At 37.8% G+C, this 19,931-nt stretch overlaps 1 protein-coding gene across 1 annotated transcript in view; it reads right to left on the bottom strand.

Annotated features, from left to right (window-relative positions):
• The window catches only part of LOC131479780 (vomeronasal type-2 receptor 1-like), a 36,820-nt gene extending 22,593 nt beyond the window's left edge, over positions 1–14,227 (bottom strand). Inside the window, 2 exon segments of the mRNA XM_058661166.1 lie at positions 1,916–2,361; positions 14,176–14,227. Of these exon segments, the coding sequence (XP_058517149.1) occupies positions 1,916–2,361; positions 14,176–14,227 (498 nt within the window).
• Positions 14,228–19,931: the final 5,704 nt, after the last annotated feature.

Below are 19,931 nucleotides of genomic sequence, written 5' to 3'. Positions count from 1 at the left end.
CATATGTATACCTGGCCAAAAAATGCACAGAACATGCAGAAAATCACACTAAAGAATAATAAGAGGAAGACTAATAAAGCAAAGAAAAATGAGAGAAATATATGAAAAGACAAAAGGGAATGGGGAAACTGCTCAAAACGTGTAATGGAGGAAATACAAATCAAAGCAACTCAAGCCACTGCACAACCATCCGTTTGAAAAACCTCATCTAAAAACATGCTGACGTTCAGGAATGTCAAGAATGTAATGAAACAAACCGTTTGGACAATGTTAGTAGATGTGAAAAATGAATGGAAGTAGATTGAAAAGCAATTTGACCAGATCAAGCGAAGCTGAGGACGTGTAAACCTCTCAATCCAACAGTCACTCTTCTTAGTATAGTTCCTGAAGCAAGTGCATGCTTACATGAGGCAGGGGGTACAATCAGAAGGATTCTTCTTTTTATTACTAAAAATACTGGAAATAATTGAAACAGCCATCAACCAGCAGCGACATACTACACAGGCCCTCATGACCAAAAAAAAAAAAAATCTCAGAAATACAACATGAAACAACAGAAACAACCACGTTGAGGAGGCCGTGTGGCATGCGGAGAGCGGTCCCTGGGTGTCCATCAGGAGTCGATTTCAGGACTCCACATGGACACCAGAATCTGCTGATGCTCAAGCTGCTTACATAAGATGGCATGGTGTTTGCATACAACTCAGCTGCACACATTCCTGTATCCTATAAGCCATCTCCACGTGACTTGCAATTCATAACACCACGTAAATGCTATGGAAACAGTTATTCTACTGCATTGTTTAGGGGATCATGACAAGGGGAAAAAAGTCTGTACATGTTGAATATAAAAGCAACTTCCTTCTGAATGTTTCTATTTTTAAATGTTTATTCATTTTCATTTATGTGAAAGGAAGAGAGTATTTGAAAGGAAGAGGTAGGAAGAAAGGAAAGCCTCTTATCAACTGGTTCACTCCAAAATATCTGTAACAGTTGGGACTGAACCACGATGAAGTTAGGAGCAAGAAACTCCAACTGGGTCTCTCATATAAGAAGCAGGGACTCAACTAATTCAGCCGTAATCTAATGCCGCCTAGATGCATTAGCAGCAAGCGTTATTGAAAGCGATGACAAAGGCAGGACTCACTCTCACTCACTCTGACATGCGATGTAGGCATCCCAAGCAGTAGTTTCACCCTGTGTGCTACAACATCCTATTTACAAGCACTTTAATCACGGGCAATTGAATCTGCAGATGGAAGGTCCATCCTCTCTGCAAAGAAAATGCGACTCCTTTAGTAAATACATACATACTTGGTGAAACAATGAAAGAGCATATGAGATTGATTAACGCTTCTGGAAAGACAGGACAATGAGGACAAGAAGGAGTAAGGTTAATTATTAATAAAACCTGAAGCTAACAGTGTGTGACTGAATGGAGACCAGAGGTGGCTGGGAAGTGAGCTCCCAAGTATTCATTGTAGTGTTCTCTGTACTTTTCCACTGGTGTTTTTTTTTTTTCATGTACGACTTCCCAAGGCCTCCTAATGAGCAAACAACAAGACAAACACCAGATCAGTGTTTTATTCACAATTCTGCTCTGCTTTTGTTATGGTAATGCAATTAAAATTAATAAATCCTAACTGTAACAATTCTGTACCTCTCTTCAACAAATGAGTCACTCAAGGCAGTGGGTCTCAAATCTGGCTGAATATTGGAATCATTAGGTGCCCTAGATCGCAGACACAGAGATTTTAATTAAATAGGCCTGGGGTGTGGCCTGGGCAGGAACAGTTTTACAGCTTCCAGATCATTCTGCTGCACAGCCATTGCAGAGAACCACTGCTTTAGGAGTACTGGGAGAAAGAACCAGGCTATATACTCTTCCCGATAAAGGGGAGAATCTTTGGTCTATGTGGTCAACATTGTAAGGGACACTGCTATTGGGCCAAGTACGGTTAAAGGCAGTTTGCCAGAATTCAATGGTCAGGATGTCATCTGGATCCCTGCTGGGATGCACATCATAGAGAAATTCCTTTAATCCTGGTATATCACTTCTTGGTATTGCGAATCCAATACTCCCACCAAAATATGGGAAATATTCAGGCTTTGCAATGAAAGCTGAGGTGATCCATGCTTCGCTTGCTATCCATGTTCTGTCAGTTATGTTATGGTAAACCATTTCCAGCACGAAGGGACGGAGGTCAATATCGGACGTATAAAGCACAATGACTTTGGCAGTGGAACTCCTTACAGCATCAACAGCTTTTTGCATCTTCTCATGGGAGTAGACTTTGGGAAGGATTTCAGAGAATGTAATACACAGGTTGGCAGTCTGTTGCCAATCCTTATTAATACTCTCTAATAAGAAAATATAAGAATGTATGGTCACAATATCTTTAAAATCAACTAGTGATTGGGAAATCTGTAAACAGTGTGTCAAGGTGACCATCACAAACATTTGGTCAACACATATTGTTTTTCTTCCTTAGAATTGAGTGGCATTTTTCAGTAAAGCAAGCATGAATCAATGATTATAAAAATGTCTTTTTAGATGGCAAGGAAAGAAGAAAAAATTTTAATAAAAATTGTTATTCACAGTGATAGCATTTGATATCTTTACTTTTTAAATATTTGTTTTCTTATTTCTTTGTTTAGCTGTAAAAATACTTTTAACCCAAAATATTCTATTGATATTTAACTATAAGTACATATATATTATAGAGAAATACAGAAAAACGTGTGCACATAATTGAAAATAAAGACCTTTGAAGCACTTACCAGTATTTTTCTGAAACACATAAAAGACATTATATTTACATCTGCCAGAACAGCTGTAGGTATTAAAGAATATCTTCCCAACAAATCTCCAGCTAACACATTTAAGCATTTATTTAAGAAAAAGCACACATCAGCACAAGAGGGAAGTGTTTGGTTTTTTCACTCATTTTCCTAAAGTCCCTGTCATCTGTCTTTTAGCTCTGAGTCAACACATAAATATAATGAACAGATTTAAATGCTCAAGTGTGCCACAGGCAATCAGCAGCAATAGGCATACTTAAAAATGAAAACAAAGCAATCAACTCACTTGATAGAATTATCTCTTAACCCTCCCAATTTTCACTTAATCTTTAAATAGGCACAGTCATTTGAGACATTTTTCTGCTGAGAGAAAGCATACTGATATATATTGCAAATACATTCAATAACCCTGGCACACTGGTCCTTTTTCTCCTGTAGCGATGACATATTATTTGCAACACTTCATAAATAAATTCATTGTTTCAATTTTCTTGAGCATTTGCTAAATGACCACCCATGAACCTGGGTGCAGCTAAGCGAAATCACACTTATATCAAGTGAGGTGTATCTATAACTATATGACAGAAATTTAATCTTGGTGAGATTAAGTAACCGACATCTTTTAGTTTCCTGAAATATAAATTCTCAGTCATCATTGTAATCAGAAATTAAGTATGTGTCATTTATTCATGGTTTTGTAGGATTTTATTACATATGTTTTGTCTTTGTGCTTACACCATTGTGTTTATACTATTTAGAAACATATTTATCAAGTTCTTATTATGTGCTCCTCATGTGTAATTTGTTTTACACTATGATGACACAGCATCTAAAGCAGGATGCTGGAGTGGCCCACTTGGGACATACATGACGTGTAGCTGAGTGCTTGGTTTCAGATGTTTCCACTCCCAGTTCTAGCTTCCTGTTACTACACACTCTGACCCCAGACGATGGTTCGCTGCTTACATCTCTACCACCCAATGGGAGACTTAGTAGAGTAACTGGTGTGCTCCATTCTTCTTTCTCTCTGATAAAATCAATAAATAAGTAAGCAAAGAAAAGGCGAAGTTTGTGATCTTCCATGCCTTCTTTCCTCTAATCAATGTTTCATCTTCCAAATTAAAATTAATTACACCCCAGTGGTAAACTAGCCCAAGTGCATCTCCCAGTTTACTTCATGTATAGTGAGATGAGATCTATTCTTAAATTCTACAATTTTGAAGCAGGGTAGTTCCGCACATGCCTCTTTCCCAGATCTCCTTGCCCTCAACCTTACAAGGAATGAAGACTTTCACACTACCCATGATTCTATTTGCATTCCACAGTTGCCTTACCTTTCTGTTCAATATGGCAGTGGGTCCGAATCCTGCATTGTGGTTTTTTCTCCTTCCCATAGTATTTTAAGGCAACCGTGTATACAAAATCAACAGATCCAGGCTAGAGCACTCCCTGACAAAAGCTGAGGTGAGGCAGGCCATGTCAGACCAGGGCACCCAATCAACACACGTGAGAAACAGGCAGGGAGCGAGTAAAGCTGGTAGGGGAAATGTGGAAGGCTCCCCTGCTGAAACACCATTCCCACTGAAGAGCATGAGTTGGGATGGGGATAAACCAAACTGGGCAGAGCTACAACACCTGTGGGCCTCATGTGAGCTAAATCAGGGAAAAGCCAGGCTGGATCAATGGCTCCTACTGGTGCAAGCATAGATTAGAGTGGGTGAGAATTGGTTGGGCTTTGCCTCAGCATCAGCTGGCAGATGCTGGCTATGGGGCATAATTCTGCAGGACCACCTGGAGAGTGCATGATCTGGATTGGGCCCAGGAGGGAAATATTGGGTACCTTCCTCTTTAGTTACCACTCCCACAGGAGAGCATGAAAAAGCAGGACAGGGACAGACATGGCTGGACAGAATGGCACCTACCAGCACGTATATGGACTGGATAGTGGAACTGGCTGGGTTGAACTAGGCTTCAATGCCCATTGACATGTAGGAGAGCTGAATGGGATGTGGGACAGACTGGACCAGCGTGCCATACATACTGGCAAGCAGGGGAACCAGGCCATGTGGCAAGCCTGGTGGGGGTTATTGTGGGTCGCTCTGACTAGGCTGCAGCTCCCGCTGGTTTGTATGAGGACCGAGTGAGTGCTGCGCAGAATTCTGGGAAATAGTGCATCCTGACGCCAGCCACAGCATTATCTTATCATTGCTTTTCTGACTTGATCCAGGGTAACCTTGTGAGCAAATTATTGCTTTAAGCATTTTAATTTCTTTTTTTCCCATCTGCCACAGTAACTGACATTGCTACCTCGGAGCAAATTTGCTTTCTACTGTTGCTGTGAAAAAAATAACCACAAACAAGATTTAAAACAATACCAATTCATTTTCTATGAGCTATGGAGGTCAAACTTCTGCAAGCAGTTCACTAATTTTCAACCAAGGAGTTTGGCAAGGCTGTGTTCTTTCTGGAGAACAGAGAATCTGGTTTTTACATTTCCAGTTACAATAGTTTACTTGAACTCCTTGGCTCACAATCTGCTTCCTCCATCCTCAAATTTAACATGTGTCTGGCTGTCTCCTCTCCACTTTAGGATCCCCTAGGATTACTTTGTGCACACCAGTATAAGTTGGAATAGACTCCTGATTAGTTAACTCTCATGTAATTGGCAATATTGTCCTATTTTCATATAGTTTGACATAGTACATATAGGCTTAGGAAATTGGGACTTATTTGGTGGCCACTATTCTGCTCTTCACACTAAGTGTGAATGGTCACTTTTCCTTATGTCTGAAATCCTCTTTCGGAGTTTCTGTAAGGGTGCATATCCCATATCCTTCTTTTACAACTAGTTATTCTTTCAGTTAAGCTTTAGGACTGGCACCCAGCTTCTTCCTTGCTCCCACATGTGGTGGTTGAGAGTTTTGTTATAAAATAACAAGGAGACCTCTTGGCTTTCACTTTTGCAATGAGCATTAGTTTGTAATTAATCACTCATTGATTTGTTATCTTTTCTCAAAGCAATCTAGCTTAGCAATTCTACTGTGTTCTATACTATCCTTTCCTTTGTATCCTCCAAGGGCCGACATATTGCACATTTTGTGCGTTAACATCAATCACATCACTCCTGTTCATCACAGGTAAACGTTTGAAAAATTAAAGCAATTTCAAAAACAGTGGTTAGTATTTCAAATGCTTTCATCCTAACATCAGGTATATTAGATTTGCATGAGTTTGTCTGTCCCCTTCATTCCCAAATCCCACAAACTGGAAAAAAAAATGAATAAATGTTCGCCTTAGTAACTAAGGCCTTACTTCCTATCAGCATGTACCAGGCAGGCATGGCATTGTTAATTGGTAGATACTTCGGTCAGAAAGAAGGTGCCTAGTGTCAAACGCTGGTTTCTAAATCCAACTAAAAGGAAACAGATTTCCTTGGAGAAATAGCTGAAGTAAGGGAAACACAAGGTAATTCTGAAATCCTGTGCCAAAACATAGAAAAAGATTTGGGGAAAATAACAACATATGTCAAGAGAACAAAGACGCTAGCTGGAAGGATTCCCTTTGGCCAAACTAGACTCAATATGATTACCAAAATGCATAATGATAGTTACAGACTATAATTCAGTAAATTACAAGGAAAACCTTGGAACCAGCATTGTAGCATATGGATTAAAACTGAACTGATTCTGGGCTGACATCCCATATGAGCACCAGTTGAAGTCCCAAGCACCCCACTTCCTATACAGCTCCCTACCAATGCCTGGGAACGCAGATAATGATACAAGTGCTTGAACCCCTGCCATCTGTGTAGGAAAGCCAGCTGGAGTTATAGGTTCTTGACTTTGGCCTGACCCAGGCCTGGCTGGATCCCAGCCATTTGGGAATGAGCCAGCAAATGGAAGATATTTCTCTCTCTCTCTCTCTCTCTCTCTCCTCCCCACCCCCATCCATTCCTCTATCCCCATCTCTTTTCTCTCTGCCTCTATATCTTCTTCACTCTATATAACTTTTCCTATGAAATAAAGAAAATTAAAACTTCTTAAAAATAACATGGGAAACCTGGAGACTATCCTGATATTATTTAATTGATTAAGTGATAAGGTTATTTTAGAATTAAATGGTAAATAGTAAGTATAGATGTAATAGTGGAAATAGAAATAAGTCACCATTTGGCAACTGTCACAGTGTGATAAGTTTAGCTTCCAATTAAATAAAGGAAGGATAAACTAGTGAGAAAGTTAATACCAAGTGGGATATTTACAAAATCTCAAAGTAAAAAGTAAAATTGATAAAGAGTAAATCTGCTAAGAGTAAACTTAGCACTGTCTCAAAGAAGTGATTAAAGTTAACATCACCAGTACAGGAGCAAACACAAGTTATGTCACAGCCAACAGGGTGCAATGAAAAGAATCTAGAATCACTTCTGTGAAACTCATATCAAAAATATATAAACTGATTATTTTCATAAGGAGACATCAGAAATCCAAAGGAAAGCTGCTCTGAAAAGCTACCTGTGAGAAGTCTTAGAAACATTGAAAAGTGTGAAGGTCAGGGATGCCACAGGGATCCCAGATTAGAGAAGATGGGGTGGGTGGAATGACAAGTAAATGCAATGTCTGATTCTAAACTAGATTCCTCTGCTAGGAAGGACATAATGGACGAGTGGTGGAGCCGTGAATGAGGTCAGAAGATTAGATGAGAGTAATACATCAATGTCAGTTTCCTGAGTTTGATGAGAATATTGTGTTTGTGGGGAAGAATATCCTTTTCATAGAGACTATAAACTCAATGTTATTGTGTTGAAGATTTGCATCAGTCACTCTGAAATGGGTTAAAGAGAGAAGGGGCCTTGATTGCACACTTTTTGTAAGTTTGAAATTATTTTAAAAGATTTTTAGAGTGAAAGAAATAAAAATAACAATACATATGTGATTAAGAGAATTATGTAACATTTTTAATATATATGGAATTAGGATAATACATAATATATTTAATTAAGAGTAATCACCTATGCACAGAAAACTGTAACTCTACCCTCAGTTACTCCACATGCAAGTGTGTTGAGCCCTGTGGTATGTTATGCTGTCAGGAGCAAGAAGCCTCACACACTTTTTTTTTATACAACAGATATTAGAGAAAACAAAAGAAATCTTGAGAACCAAAGAAATTATTATTTTTAGCACTCTACAGAAATCACTGTTGTATCATTGTAAGTAGCTTTTACAGACTTATTTACTCAGTATTGTTTATTATTAGCACAAAGCATAACGAAGATACAGCTTTAAATCTGGAATATGAAATCATGTCTTTGTTCTCAGTCAGAAACAAAATCAATTACAAATTATTTTAATATGTCTTTCCTTTACAAAAGTAAAAGCAACAAAACTAGTCAGATTAGACCTAATAATCTTTTCACCAAAATACTGGCAATACAAACTGAATTCTACTTACTGTGGAATCCCTGTATCTGAAAGATTCCTTAATTACACACGTTGATTGTGCAAGGTAGAACCAAGCCCAGCTCTCATACCTATTACCACAGAAAGAACTTCAAATTACTTTCCATGGCTCAGTACAGAAATTGCCTGGAAAATGCTGACCCAAAACTTTTTCCTTGCTAATGGTAAAGAAATTGAAACAGATCCAGTAGAATTGTCAAAAAGACAGGAAAATAAATCAACAAAGTGTGTCATAGTGCTTAAAAGCACCGCACTTAGAGCCAGATAACCCACCTACAATCCACTCTATCATTATAGAGGTTTGTAATTTAAAGAAATTACTTAACCTTTCTTTGCTTCTGTCTTCGCATCTGTAAAATGGAGACAATAATATTATTAACTCTGTGGAGCTGTTATTAGATTTAAGGGATTGTATAACAGCTCATATTCATACTTGAAGAAACTGACTCTCAGTATGTAATCAATGATACCAGTTGTTGCTTAATTTATTGTCATTTGTCTCTCATGTACAATAAAATCATTAACCCTAGGACACATTGTTAAATTTACTTCTCTAGAGTCACCAAATAAAACAACCACTCTACATTCTAATGTATTTTGATGCCTTGAAAACATTATAGTCAGCTATCCAAAACTTATTATATCCTGTAAGAACAGTAAAAAAATGAATTCTCATTTGGATAGTACTAGCAAAACTGAAGCAAATATTTCAACATTTGGTGTTAAAAAACTTGAACAATTATTTCAAGAAATTCAAATAAGATCCTTGCTAATTCCCTTCATTTTTCAAACTGAGTCTTTATATCACCTATTCGGTAAAGTAGACTGACCAAGTAAAATCATTTTTCTTTTATGTGTATGAAAAACCAAATTAAATTCACTTAAGTGAGTTTCCCTCTGTCTCATGAAATGGAATTAAAATTGGAAATAGGAATAAAAACCCAAGTCAATGATCTCCCTAGTTACAAGGTAGGCCACAACGATTTGTTGGCCAAACACAACTTAGCATGACTTTATGATCATTCTTACACCATGTGTGTTTTAGATTTTTTTCTCACCAGAAACATCATCCATTCTTAGCAATACAGTCTTTTTTTTTAAAAAAAGATTTATTTTATTTTTATTACAAAGTCAGATATACTGAGAGGAGGAGAGACAGAGAGGAAGTGGAGCTGCCAGGACCAGAACCAACGGCCATATGGGATCAAGGCAAGGACCTTAGCCACTAGGCCACGCCGCCGAGCCCACAATATAGTCTTTAGAAGATTTCATTCAGAATTTTTGTTAGAGAATTATTGAGATTCTTTACACTTTATAATAAGGTCAAATTCCATACAAAGCAAGTCAATTTTGTTGCTTTAAATTATTTAACTCACTGTGTTAAAGCAAAGAAACCCAGTTAGTCTACAAAAAAAAGAAAAAAAAAACTTGTACCAATAGATAGACTGAATTATTTAAATTATTTGCATGTTTCTATTCATTCTGATGAACATGTTAATGGTTTGTACATAAAGCTAGAAAAAATGAGCAATTCTGTATGCACATGAAGAAAAAGTAGCAGTAGTCAGTTTCCTAGAACATGCAACATTGATTTCAGAAGCTCCAAGATGCAATCGTTCAAAATTCCACACCTTATTTGCTCTCCATCAATTACAAAATTTGACTATGACTTCAGAAGAGATTGAAAATAATGGTGAAAACTTAACAAAATTCTCTGAGAGCAAGTTCCCATCACTTCCTTCTAACAATGAACCTTAAGGTGAATGAGTGTAGTCAGTCTCAAACCAAAAATAGGAGGGTGGGGGGGGGAAGGACAGGACAGGAAAAGAGGTACTTTTGATCTCAAACAATAAGTTGGTTGTCTGGAAGAATAAAACTCAAGAAAAAGTGTTAAAGAAGACAAAAATAGGGACCAGCATTGTGCTGCGACGGATAAGGCTGCTACTGCGACACAACAGCATCCCACTTGAGCACCAGTTCTTGTCCTTGCTGTTGCACTTCTGATCCAGCTCTCTGCTAAAGGCCAGGAAAAAGCAATGGACTATGGCCTTGTGGGAGACTACCCCTGGATCTCTGCCTGCCTATCCCATGTGAGAGGCCATATGTACATGGCACAACTGTGTCCCCAAAGGGAACCCCTGACACGAGTCTTGGCTAACTGAGACCCCAACGTAGCCTGTTCACTGGGCATGCAGCAAGAATGATGGATTGTACCCCAGTCCCTCTTCTCTCCCTCTTTAACGAGCTGTGCTTGGACTTCTTTGTAAAGAGCTCTAGGAAGTCAAATGTTGCATTCATTTGATTTTCAGCAGGCAATGTGTTTGCCCTGAGACATAGCTTCCTGTACTTCCTGACCGTTAACTTCTTTAGAGTGTCAGACAGATAGACATATCTATTAGCCTGTCGCAATGTAGTTGCTGGGTGGAAGTACTGTCGGGAGCGCCATTCTGCCTTCCCACCTTTTCCAACTCTTATAAGCTTCTGACTTCTTTCAAACAAATGGACATCCCTCACCACCAGTCTGTCTCCAGTGTTCCTGCTGCAGAAGAACACTGTTGCCTCACCGCCCCCACCCTGGTGTCCTTGGGGCCTGCTGAACAGATGACCCCCAAGATGGCCTAAGTGCTTGTGGGCCATTCATGTGGAGGATCTAGAAGCTCCTGACCATGGGACGTGGCCTGGCCAAGGCCTAGCCTTTACAGCTAATCTGGAGAGTGAACCTGAATGAACTAGTTTCTTTTCTTTCTCTCTTTTTATAACTCTTTTTATAACTTTCAAATAAATAAATAATTTTTTGGGAATGGGGGGTGGAAAGGGGGAATCCTGCGCCTATGGAACTGTATAATAAAACATAAAATAATAAAAGATAATACAGAAATAAAGAAAGGAATATTAGTTACCAGTTTAGTGGTGAGTTATTTATGAATTCAAAGACTCCTCCCATTGCTTTTCAATCTTTTGGCTAAGACCAAGAAGATTCAAAGATTTATTAATTTATAAGAAATGTATGACTAGTGGGAAAAAGGTGGAGGGAATTCTGAATATTCAAAGAAGAAATTCACATGGCCCACAAAAATATAAAAAGATGCTATTTTACTAGTCATCAAGAATGTGCAAATTAAAGCTTTTTTATTAGACCAGAAAAAATAATTTAGGTGGAGGTGTTAATTGTCCCAGTTTTGGGATGTCTTTCTGGAAATACTAATTAAAATAGAAAATCTCTCAACAAAATCTTGGCAAACAGAAGTCAATACCACACCAAAATTTCTTTTTCAAAAAGAAAATTGTCATGGGATTTATCCTAGCAATACAAAGCTGATTCCAAGTCTGCAAATCACAAATATGATAAATTGCAACAACAGTATAGTCATGTCCATAGATACATGAAAAGCACTGATACCCTGACACATCATTTCACAATCGATGTCTCTTACAAACCAAATATAGAAGGGACATACCTCGAACTTATAAAGGCTACTTTTAAGGTGTATAGAACCCGGTTGTATATAAACTAATAATTGAAATGTCAATGAAGAAGTCACAGGATGTGATTCAGAACTTGCATTCTTTTTTTTTTCTTTTAACATATTGGTTACTCAATACCATGTCAATTAATTCTATAACGTTATAAATTGTTACTGATGTTATGTTGGGGCTTTTAATTGATCAGGATGATACTCTGCTGGCTCTACCTTCAGACCAGAGATGGTCTCCCCAAGAAACCGTTGGACTTATCTGGACAATAAGATGCTGGGCTTTATGCTTGGTAAATGCAATGAAAGAATCTCAACTGAACTTGAACTGTGGTAATGCAACAAGGTGGAGGAATCCACTGGGGGGGAGGGTTTGGGAGGGGTGGGGGGAATCCCAGTGCCTATAAAACTGCGTCACATAATGCAATGTAATGAATTTTTAAAAAGGAAAAAAATTATAAAGGCTACATATGACAAACAATCAACATCATATTGATCAGGAAAAGTTTGAAAGTATTTCCTCTGAGGTTTGGAACAAGATAAGATGGTTATGCATCGTATTTAATATAGTATTGGACATATTGGCAAGAGTAACTGGGGAGCAGAAAGAGGCAGTTGGGAAGAAGGAAGTCAAAATACCCATGTCTGAAGACTGGTCTTCTCTATTTACTTCCCTAATCTTTAACCACATCCTTCCTAATCAATGACGCCTGTCTTAAGTTCCCAAAGCTGTATTCCAACCCATCCCAAATGTCTTTCCACATTCCACTGAATCTTTCTACTGTGTAGTTTATCTCTTTCTGACAAACTCTATAATCCAATTTTATTGTTTTTATTGGTTATTAGCTGACGTAAACTCCACGGAAGCTGGAATTTTACTTCAAAGATGTTTCACAAAATCTAGTGTAATCCCTGGCCTTTAGTAGATCATTGAACATTTAGGAAATACAGCAGAGAAACATTTAATGCAAACAGTAGGAAATTGATAGAGAGAAGTCCTTATTATAGAAAATCATGAAGTTATTTTTAAAAGCATGAGTTGAGGCTGATTTCAAAGAATTTCATGAAGAAGAGATAATAAGTACCATACTGTTTACACTGTTGTAAGTAATCAAGAAAGAGGCACATTTTAAAAATACTAATAAAGCCTATGGTATAATATGAAGCAAACTATAGGTTATAAAGATCTATTGAAATCATTTTAAATGTAAAACTTTTAAATAGGTACATCAGTGGATTGGACATACGAATTTGGACACAAAGTATCATCTGCAGACCTTTTTATCTCAAATTTCTTGTTGTCTAAATAGATTTTGTAATGAACTAACATTTTTACAAGCAAGAAAATAGAGAAATTTTGATCTTTTGTTTTCAAAAAAAAGATTCGTGAAAAAATTTTTCATTGTTCTTTGAAATGGGAAAAAGTCCTTGTTCAATGAATCTTATTCCACAGAAAAACACATTCACCCATGGAACATATTTCATTCGGTTGGCCTTGAGCATTATTAAATGAGTATTTTCTAAGCAAGCTTCCAGCTTGCAGCACGAATCTGCCAGGGGAGACAACTTAGCACTGGTTACAGCAAAGGTAGTTTCACTCACTTTTTTATGATGTTTTAAAATATTATTTTACGCAAAAGCTGCTTTATAATTATTTATCAAAATGCTTTCTGTGACCACTTTTCATGAACTTTTTTTTAAAAACAGAAACCTTGAGACACTAGTAGACCAAAGACCATCGCCATCATCTCCTAGAAGAGGAAACAAAGCTTGAATAACTTGCCTGGGTCCTGAAACAGGAACTGTTTTCTCTGATTTGAACTTCAGTGTTTTTTTTGCATTTTTTGTTCTGTAAGTCTAACAGTATCATTCTTTCAGCAGCTTTAAGAAGTATTAATGAAATATTTTGCCAAAAGTCTCCTGTCTCCAGCTGAGCTGATCCCTCATCACTTACTTTTCCTTGGAAGAAGAAATATTGGATGTTAAAACCACTCAGTCATGGTCACCTCACAATAGTCATATTGTGGGCCTCATGCAATGGTCCAATGGCTAAATCCATGCCCTGTGTGTGTGGGATCCCATATGGATGCCAGTAAGTGTCCCAGCTGCTCTACTTCCCATCCAGCTCCCTGCTTGTGGTTAGGAAGCAGTCAAGAATGGCCCATGGCCTTGGGACCCTATATTCATGTGGGAGACCCAGAAGAGGCTCCTAGCTCCTGGTTTCAAATAGACTCAGCTCAGTCCATTGCAGCCACTTGGGGAGTGAACCAGCGGAAGAGCTTTCTCTCTGTCCTTTCTGTATATCTGTCTTTCCAATAAAATAGATCTTTTTTTTTTTTTTAAAAAGTCACACAGTTTTGTTCTTTCAAAATTCTTAAGCTAAAACCTTATGCCCTAAGATGATAGCTTTAAGAGATGGAAACTTGAGGAGTGATAGTCACCAGTGATAGAACTCAAGTAGGGCATTGATGCTCTTCTTATCTCGTCCGCCATAGACGATTACCAGACCATCACTGATGAACCAAGAAGTGAGCTCACACTTACAGAATCTGCTGGCATCTTAGTCTCAGACTTCACTAATTATAAATTTTTTGCTGGGGCTGTGGTGCAGTAGGTTAGGATACGAGGGCCCTGAACTCAACTGGAAGACCCAGATGAAGCTTCTGGCTCCTGACTTCAGCCTGCCCGTCCACTCCACCCCTGTCCAAGCTGCCATTTGGAGAATGAAACAGCCAATGAAAGCTCTCTCTCTGTTTCTTTCCCTCTCTCTATGCAATTCTATCTTTACAATAAATGAATAGATCCTGAAAAAATATTTATTGATTGAGTCACACAATCAATAAGACTTCTGCTATACAAGTCTAAATTGCTTAAGATCATCAAGTCATTAAAACAATACCAATATTACTATTTGCATTTTATATTCCCCAACAGAAATTAATTAGTCTTATGGTATTAAGTTGAAATTTTCACCAATCTTCTTTAAAGGTGTTTAACTACTTTTTCATTTATTCTTTTGGTTGAAAACAATAAAGATAAATGTAAAGGTTTTCCTTCTTTGTTCATAAGAAATATACAAAGACAGCAGATCACTTCCAAGAATAGAAATAAAAGGAAAGAATACACAAAATGAATGAATTAGTGTAATTACCAAGGTTTTGCCACGGTATAGTGCTGTCTCTGGTGAAGAACTAATCCACCCACAGGTACTTTCAGTGATGGTTCCCTTTAGATGTGCTTAACTTGAGCTAATTGTTTATACTCTCATTGCTCACTGGAGAAGGGAAGCCTGCATTTGTAAGATGGATGGCTTGTAGAGTCATGTCTTTGGCCGCACAAAGAATGAACAAATCTTCTCACAGGGATAAAGCCTTCATTATCAACTGACTTATTACTATTACAAGTGCCTAAACCCACAACGTGAGAGAGGAGATAGAAAAGCTAGACAAAGATGAGAAGGAAGATTGAAATGCTAAGTTTTACCAAACTATAGCCAAATAGTACCCAGGATTTCTCTGATAATATATTAAAATCAAGAAGAACTGAAGTTTATTTACCAACATACGTCAGTGACTTACTCTTTTAATAGCTTTTTCAGATTTCCCTAACCACTACAACATCCATCTCTCTCTCTCTCTCTCTCTCTCTCTCTCTCTCAACATACACACACACAAAGATAGAGGGAAAAAGAGAAAACATATTCTGGATGGATGTTAGGTTAGGGAAGTTGGTGTTAAGCCTTAAAAGCAAAGGAATATGAAAGCAAAGGATAAAGACTGCAAGCTCCCACTAACCAGGAACGATGACGTGTCATATTTTAGTTCCCCCCAAAAAGGCGTAACTTTCACCACATAAACTCTCCACAGTGGCTGTAAAACTGAACAGCCCACCCTGCTTATCAACACCCCTTGCACCAAACCCAGGCACAGTCCCTAAAGAGCGTATAGCTGCTTGTAGATGATAGTAGGTAGTTACAGTGATTGCTTTAGTAGATTGGCTTGATCTGGTTTTACTTTAGTTTTATATCCAGAAGTGAGATTTAAAGCCACCTTCAAGTTACCCTTTGGATTTTTATGACAAGACATTTAGGTGGATACTTCAGAAATATATGCGTAGCCATGAAAATTAAAATACATGATTTTTTGGGATATACTCTGACAGCAATAAATATTTCACATCCTATGATACTACAGTGTAATAAGAAATTATTCAAAAAGTGATGTGTTAAAGAAAGTAGGTTGTTCTGTAAAACTGATCCCTTCTGGAAACAAAAACTATTCTGAAAATTACCGTAAATGAAATCAAAATAAGAAATATAACATCTAGAAGAAAAAGTTGCTTCTTTGGAAAACTGCACCTGCACATGCCAAGTTGGGGATCACAAGACCACAACCTAAGCCTACCCAGGACCACCTCTGCCTGTCTCCTCCCACTTTACACAGGGCCAAGATGCTATTCTCATCTTAATGTTAGTTTCCTCCTTCATATAGTGAAAGAGTAGCAGATAGAACACCTAGGATGGTTGTGAAGTAAAAACAAAACCAAGTTTTGTAAAAAGAAAAAAAATATTTACAAATATAAATACAGTACTTAAAATGCACAGACTATTCATCTCTAGAAGGAAAATAAAGCAAAGAGAACTGTTATCAGAGGTTATCCATATTCTCATTTGTAAGATATTAACACAAAGCATCATTGAATAAATTAGAATGCTTTGGGCAACATACAACAACGTGCTGGCTCACACGCTCAGTGCGGATTGTACTGCTCCTATGGTATTAACTAACCTTACCAAGAACTGAACTGCAGAGTCAACACTGAAATCCAATTTCTGACTTCTGCTAATATGCTCTTTTCAAGACACACTGTTCAGCAAGCAGATTTGCTAACGAATCTTGATTTTTCAATTAAATGGCCAAATGTGAGTAATAAGCTCTTAACAGAAAAAAATAACAAGAATAGTTAGGATTGTAGAAAAACTGGAATTCTTATGTACTCTAGTGGAAATATAAAATGTTGTAACAATGGGGGAAAATGATATGGCAATGAGTTTTTCAAAGTTGTGTGAATCAGCAACTCCGTGTGTGAGCATCTACATAAAATAAAAAGCAATACTAAAATAACTATTTGCATACTCATATTTCCAGCAACAGTATTTGCAGTAATCACAAGATGGAAGCAACCCAAGCATCCATCAACTGTTATGTAAGTAGAATGTGATATTAATATAAAATAACATCATAGAATATATACACAATGTGTATGTAAATGATTATTACTTAAGCTTACAAAACAAGCAAATGGTGATACATGCTACAATATGGGTGAAACTTGAAGAAATCGTGAGTGAAGTCAGACAAGTGCTGGTTGAAGTGCCCAGAACAGTGACAGTAAGTAGACTGGCAGAGATTATGGAAGGGGAATTTCAAAGATATTGCTCAAAGAATACAAACTTTTAACCACGTAAGATGGCTAGATGAAGATGGAATATGGCGAGAGTTTGCATGTGAATGTGACTATAACTAATGACAGTGCACTGTACTTTAGAAAATGACTAAAATAATAACTTTCATTATGTACATTCTACCACAGCTTTTTAAGATATAATAAAATACTTTTAAGAGAAACATATCCATTGATAAAAAGTATCTGTGATGGTTCTTGCTGTCTAGTTGCCTAGACCCTGAAGAACAATGGGCTCAAGCCTGAGCGTAATATGACTGTAAAGGTACTTTTTGGACACGGTTAACGCTGAAAATTAGTTGCCTTTAAGCAAAGCAGATGACTCTCCTCATGGTGGATAGGCCTCGTGTACCTCTGAGAGCTGTCGTGACGTCTCCTGAAGGAAGGATCCCGCAGCCGGAGCACATGTACCTGCACATTCTGTTGCCCTTTTCAGGTTTCAGACGCAAGACCGCAAAGTTAGGTCCCACCAGCAGATGGAGGAGCTTTGTCTCTCCTTCTTTCTGCAAGTCTGCCAATAAACATAAATAAACCTTAAAAGAAAAAATATGTCACATGGGATGCTTGCATCCCAAAACATAGTGTCTGAGTTCAAGTCCCGGCTCCATTCTCAGATTCAGCTTGTCTTTCATGTGTGCTTTGCAGGAGATGTGGTTCAGATAGCTGGGTCCCTGATGCCCCATGGAAAACCTGGACTGAATCCTCTGCTCCTGATGTGGGCTGATGCGGCTATGACTATTGCAGGCATGCAGGCATTTGATACATAAAACTGAGGACGGGGAGTCAATCTGTGTTTGTGTGTCTTCCTACAAGACACACAAGATTCTGTAGCAATCATGAAACATAAAACAATAGAGATGGACCACAGATTAACATTTACAGAGGTTAGGATTAGGAGAGAAGATGGTACATCCACGAAAGTGTCACAAGCAGTCTTTTAGTGATGGTTCAAATGTGTGTCTTGATTGTGATTGTGTTATACATGTGATAACCTTGCATGGACACAGAGAGACAAACAGACATTACGTATTTCTAGTAAAATTGGAATCAAATTTATGGATCATATCAGCACCTTTCTTGATGTTGATGATGCTCCAATGATTTGTAGGATATTAGTGTTAAAGATTTGACAATGGATGCAAAACATTTCTGTGTAGATTTTTGAGAAACTTTTCTTTCTTTTTAAAGCATAACTTCAATACTTTATTTGAGATGTAAAGAGAGCAGGAGAAAAAGGAAGAGATGGACAGAGGGATTCCCTGTCCACTGATTCACACCTCAAGGGTTCAACACAGTAAGAAAGGGACAAGCTGAAGTCAAGGGTTGGGAGCAAATCCAGATCTAACACGTGAGTGGCAAGAATTCAATCTGCTGCCTCCCAGCATATATGCCAGCAGGAAGCTGGAATCAAGAGCCAGAGGCAGGAATTGAACCCCATTCTTCTGGTGTGGCATATCAACCACTAGACAAATGGACAACTACACTTGTTTCTTAAATATACATTTCCTTTTTATTGGAAAGTAGACCTTACTCTAAACAAAGTGTTCATTCCACAATTTCTTCAATAGACATACATTATTCCTGACCAACTTAAAGGCCAATTTTATGTTTATTTAATTTGCCAAAAATTTATTTCTGAAGCCATAAAGTTATTAGTTGGCAAACAAATCAACAAAAACTGTTCACAGGTTTGTGAAACGCACCTACAGAAAAGTTACAAAGTCTAATGAACAAAACAGTCATTCCACTCATACAAATAATGTGATTCTATGATTCTAAGAGCTTATAGCCCCCTTTGAGGGAAATAAGCACTGAGATGAGGAGTTCCAGAGACAATTCCAACACCAGACATCTTATCGACTGGGTTGGTGCCCTTTCAATGCCGAAGTGATGAGCAATCATAGCAGACAATCCGATGAAGCTATTTTGCATATTTATGAAGAACCTGTAGCTTAATAAACTGTTATAGGGCAATGAAAGTTTATAGAGATCACAAGAAATGTCAACATTGTACTCCAAAGACACAGTAAAATTTAGCAATTCTCTTTTAAATCTCAACCTACCTAACATAAAAGAAGACTTTATTAGTCATGCCTCTCTTACAGCAAAATCCAATTTTCATATGTAGTATCCTGTTTCCCTAAAATTTAATTGACTGTATTGAAATCTTGACATAGGTTAGGATGTAGACAATGAGTTTAATAAACTTGGGCTTAATTTCGTGAAAGTTGACTTCTACCCTCTCTGCCTTACATAGTAACAGAAAACAGATATGGTGACTAAAATCACAAACAATAAACTACTCTAAAGATAAAGCATTATGCTATCACACTGGGCTTTGCTATTAAATGTGAATTGATTCCTTGGGTTAGAGTTAATCTCCCCAGTAAAGGCTGCTACTGTTCTACCCACAATTACAGTTATGCTGCTTTGCATGATATAAATACGAACCAGTTGCTACATACAACTAACATGCTTCCTGTGGTGCTCAGTTGAGGCAGGATTTTGGAAGTTATTGTGGGGCCCCAGTTGTATCTTGGCCCTAGATCTTCCAGTGTGTGCAGCATGATTCACAGACCATTAGCCCAATCTGGATCCATCTTCAAGAAAAAGAAAGGACGAACAAAATGAAAACTACAACTGCACTATAAGCACAGCCCATCAGGACATATAACACTACTACAGTGACTCTGCAGGATCAAAGAAAAATGGTTCTAAAAATGTGTTGGCTGTT

Source organism: Ochotona princeps, chromosome 3, assembly GCF_030435755.1.
Source record: "Ochotona princeps isolate mOchPri1 chromosome 3, mOchPri1.hap1, whole genome shotgun sequence".
NCBI lineage: Eukaryota > Metazoa > Chordata > Mammalia > Lagomorpha > Ochotonidae > Ochotona > Ochotona princeps.
Note: the sequence above shows the minus strand (reverse complement) of the source record. Positions and strands in the feature narration are given on the sequence as shown.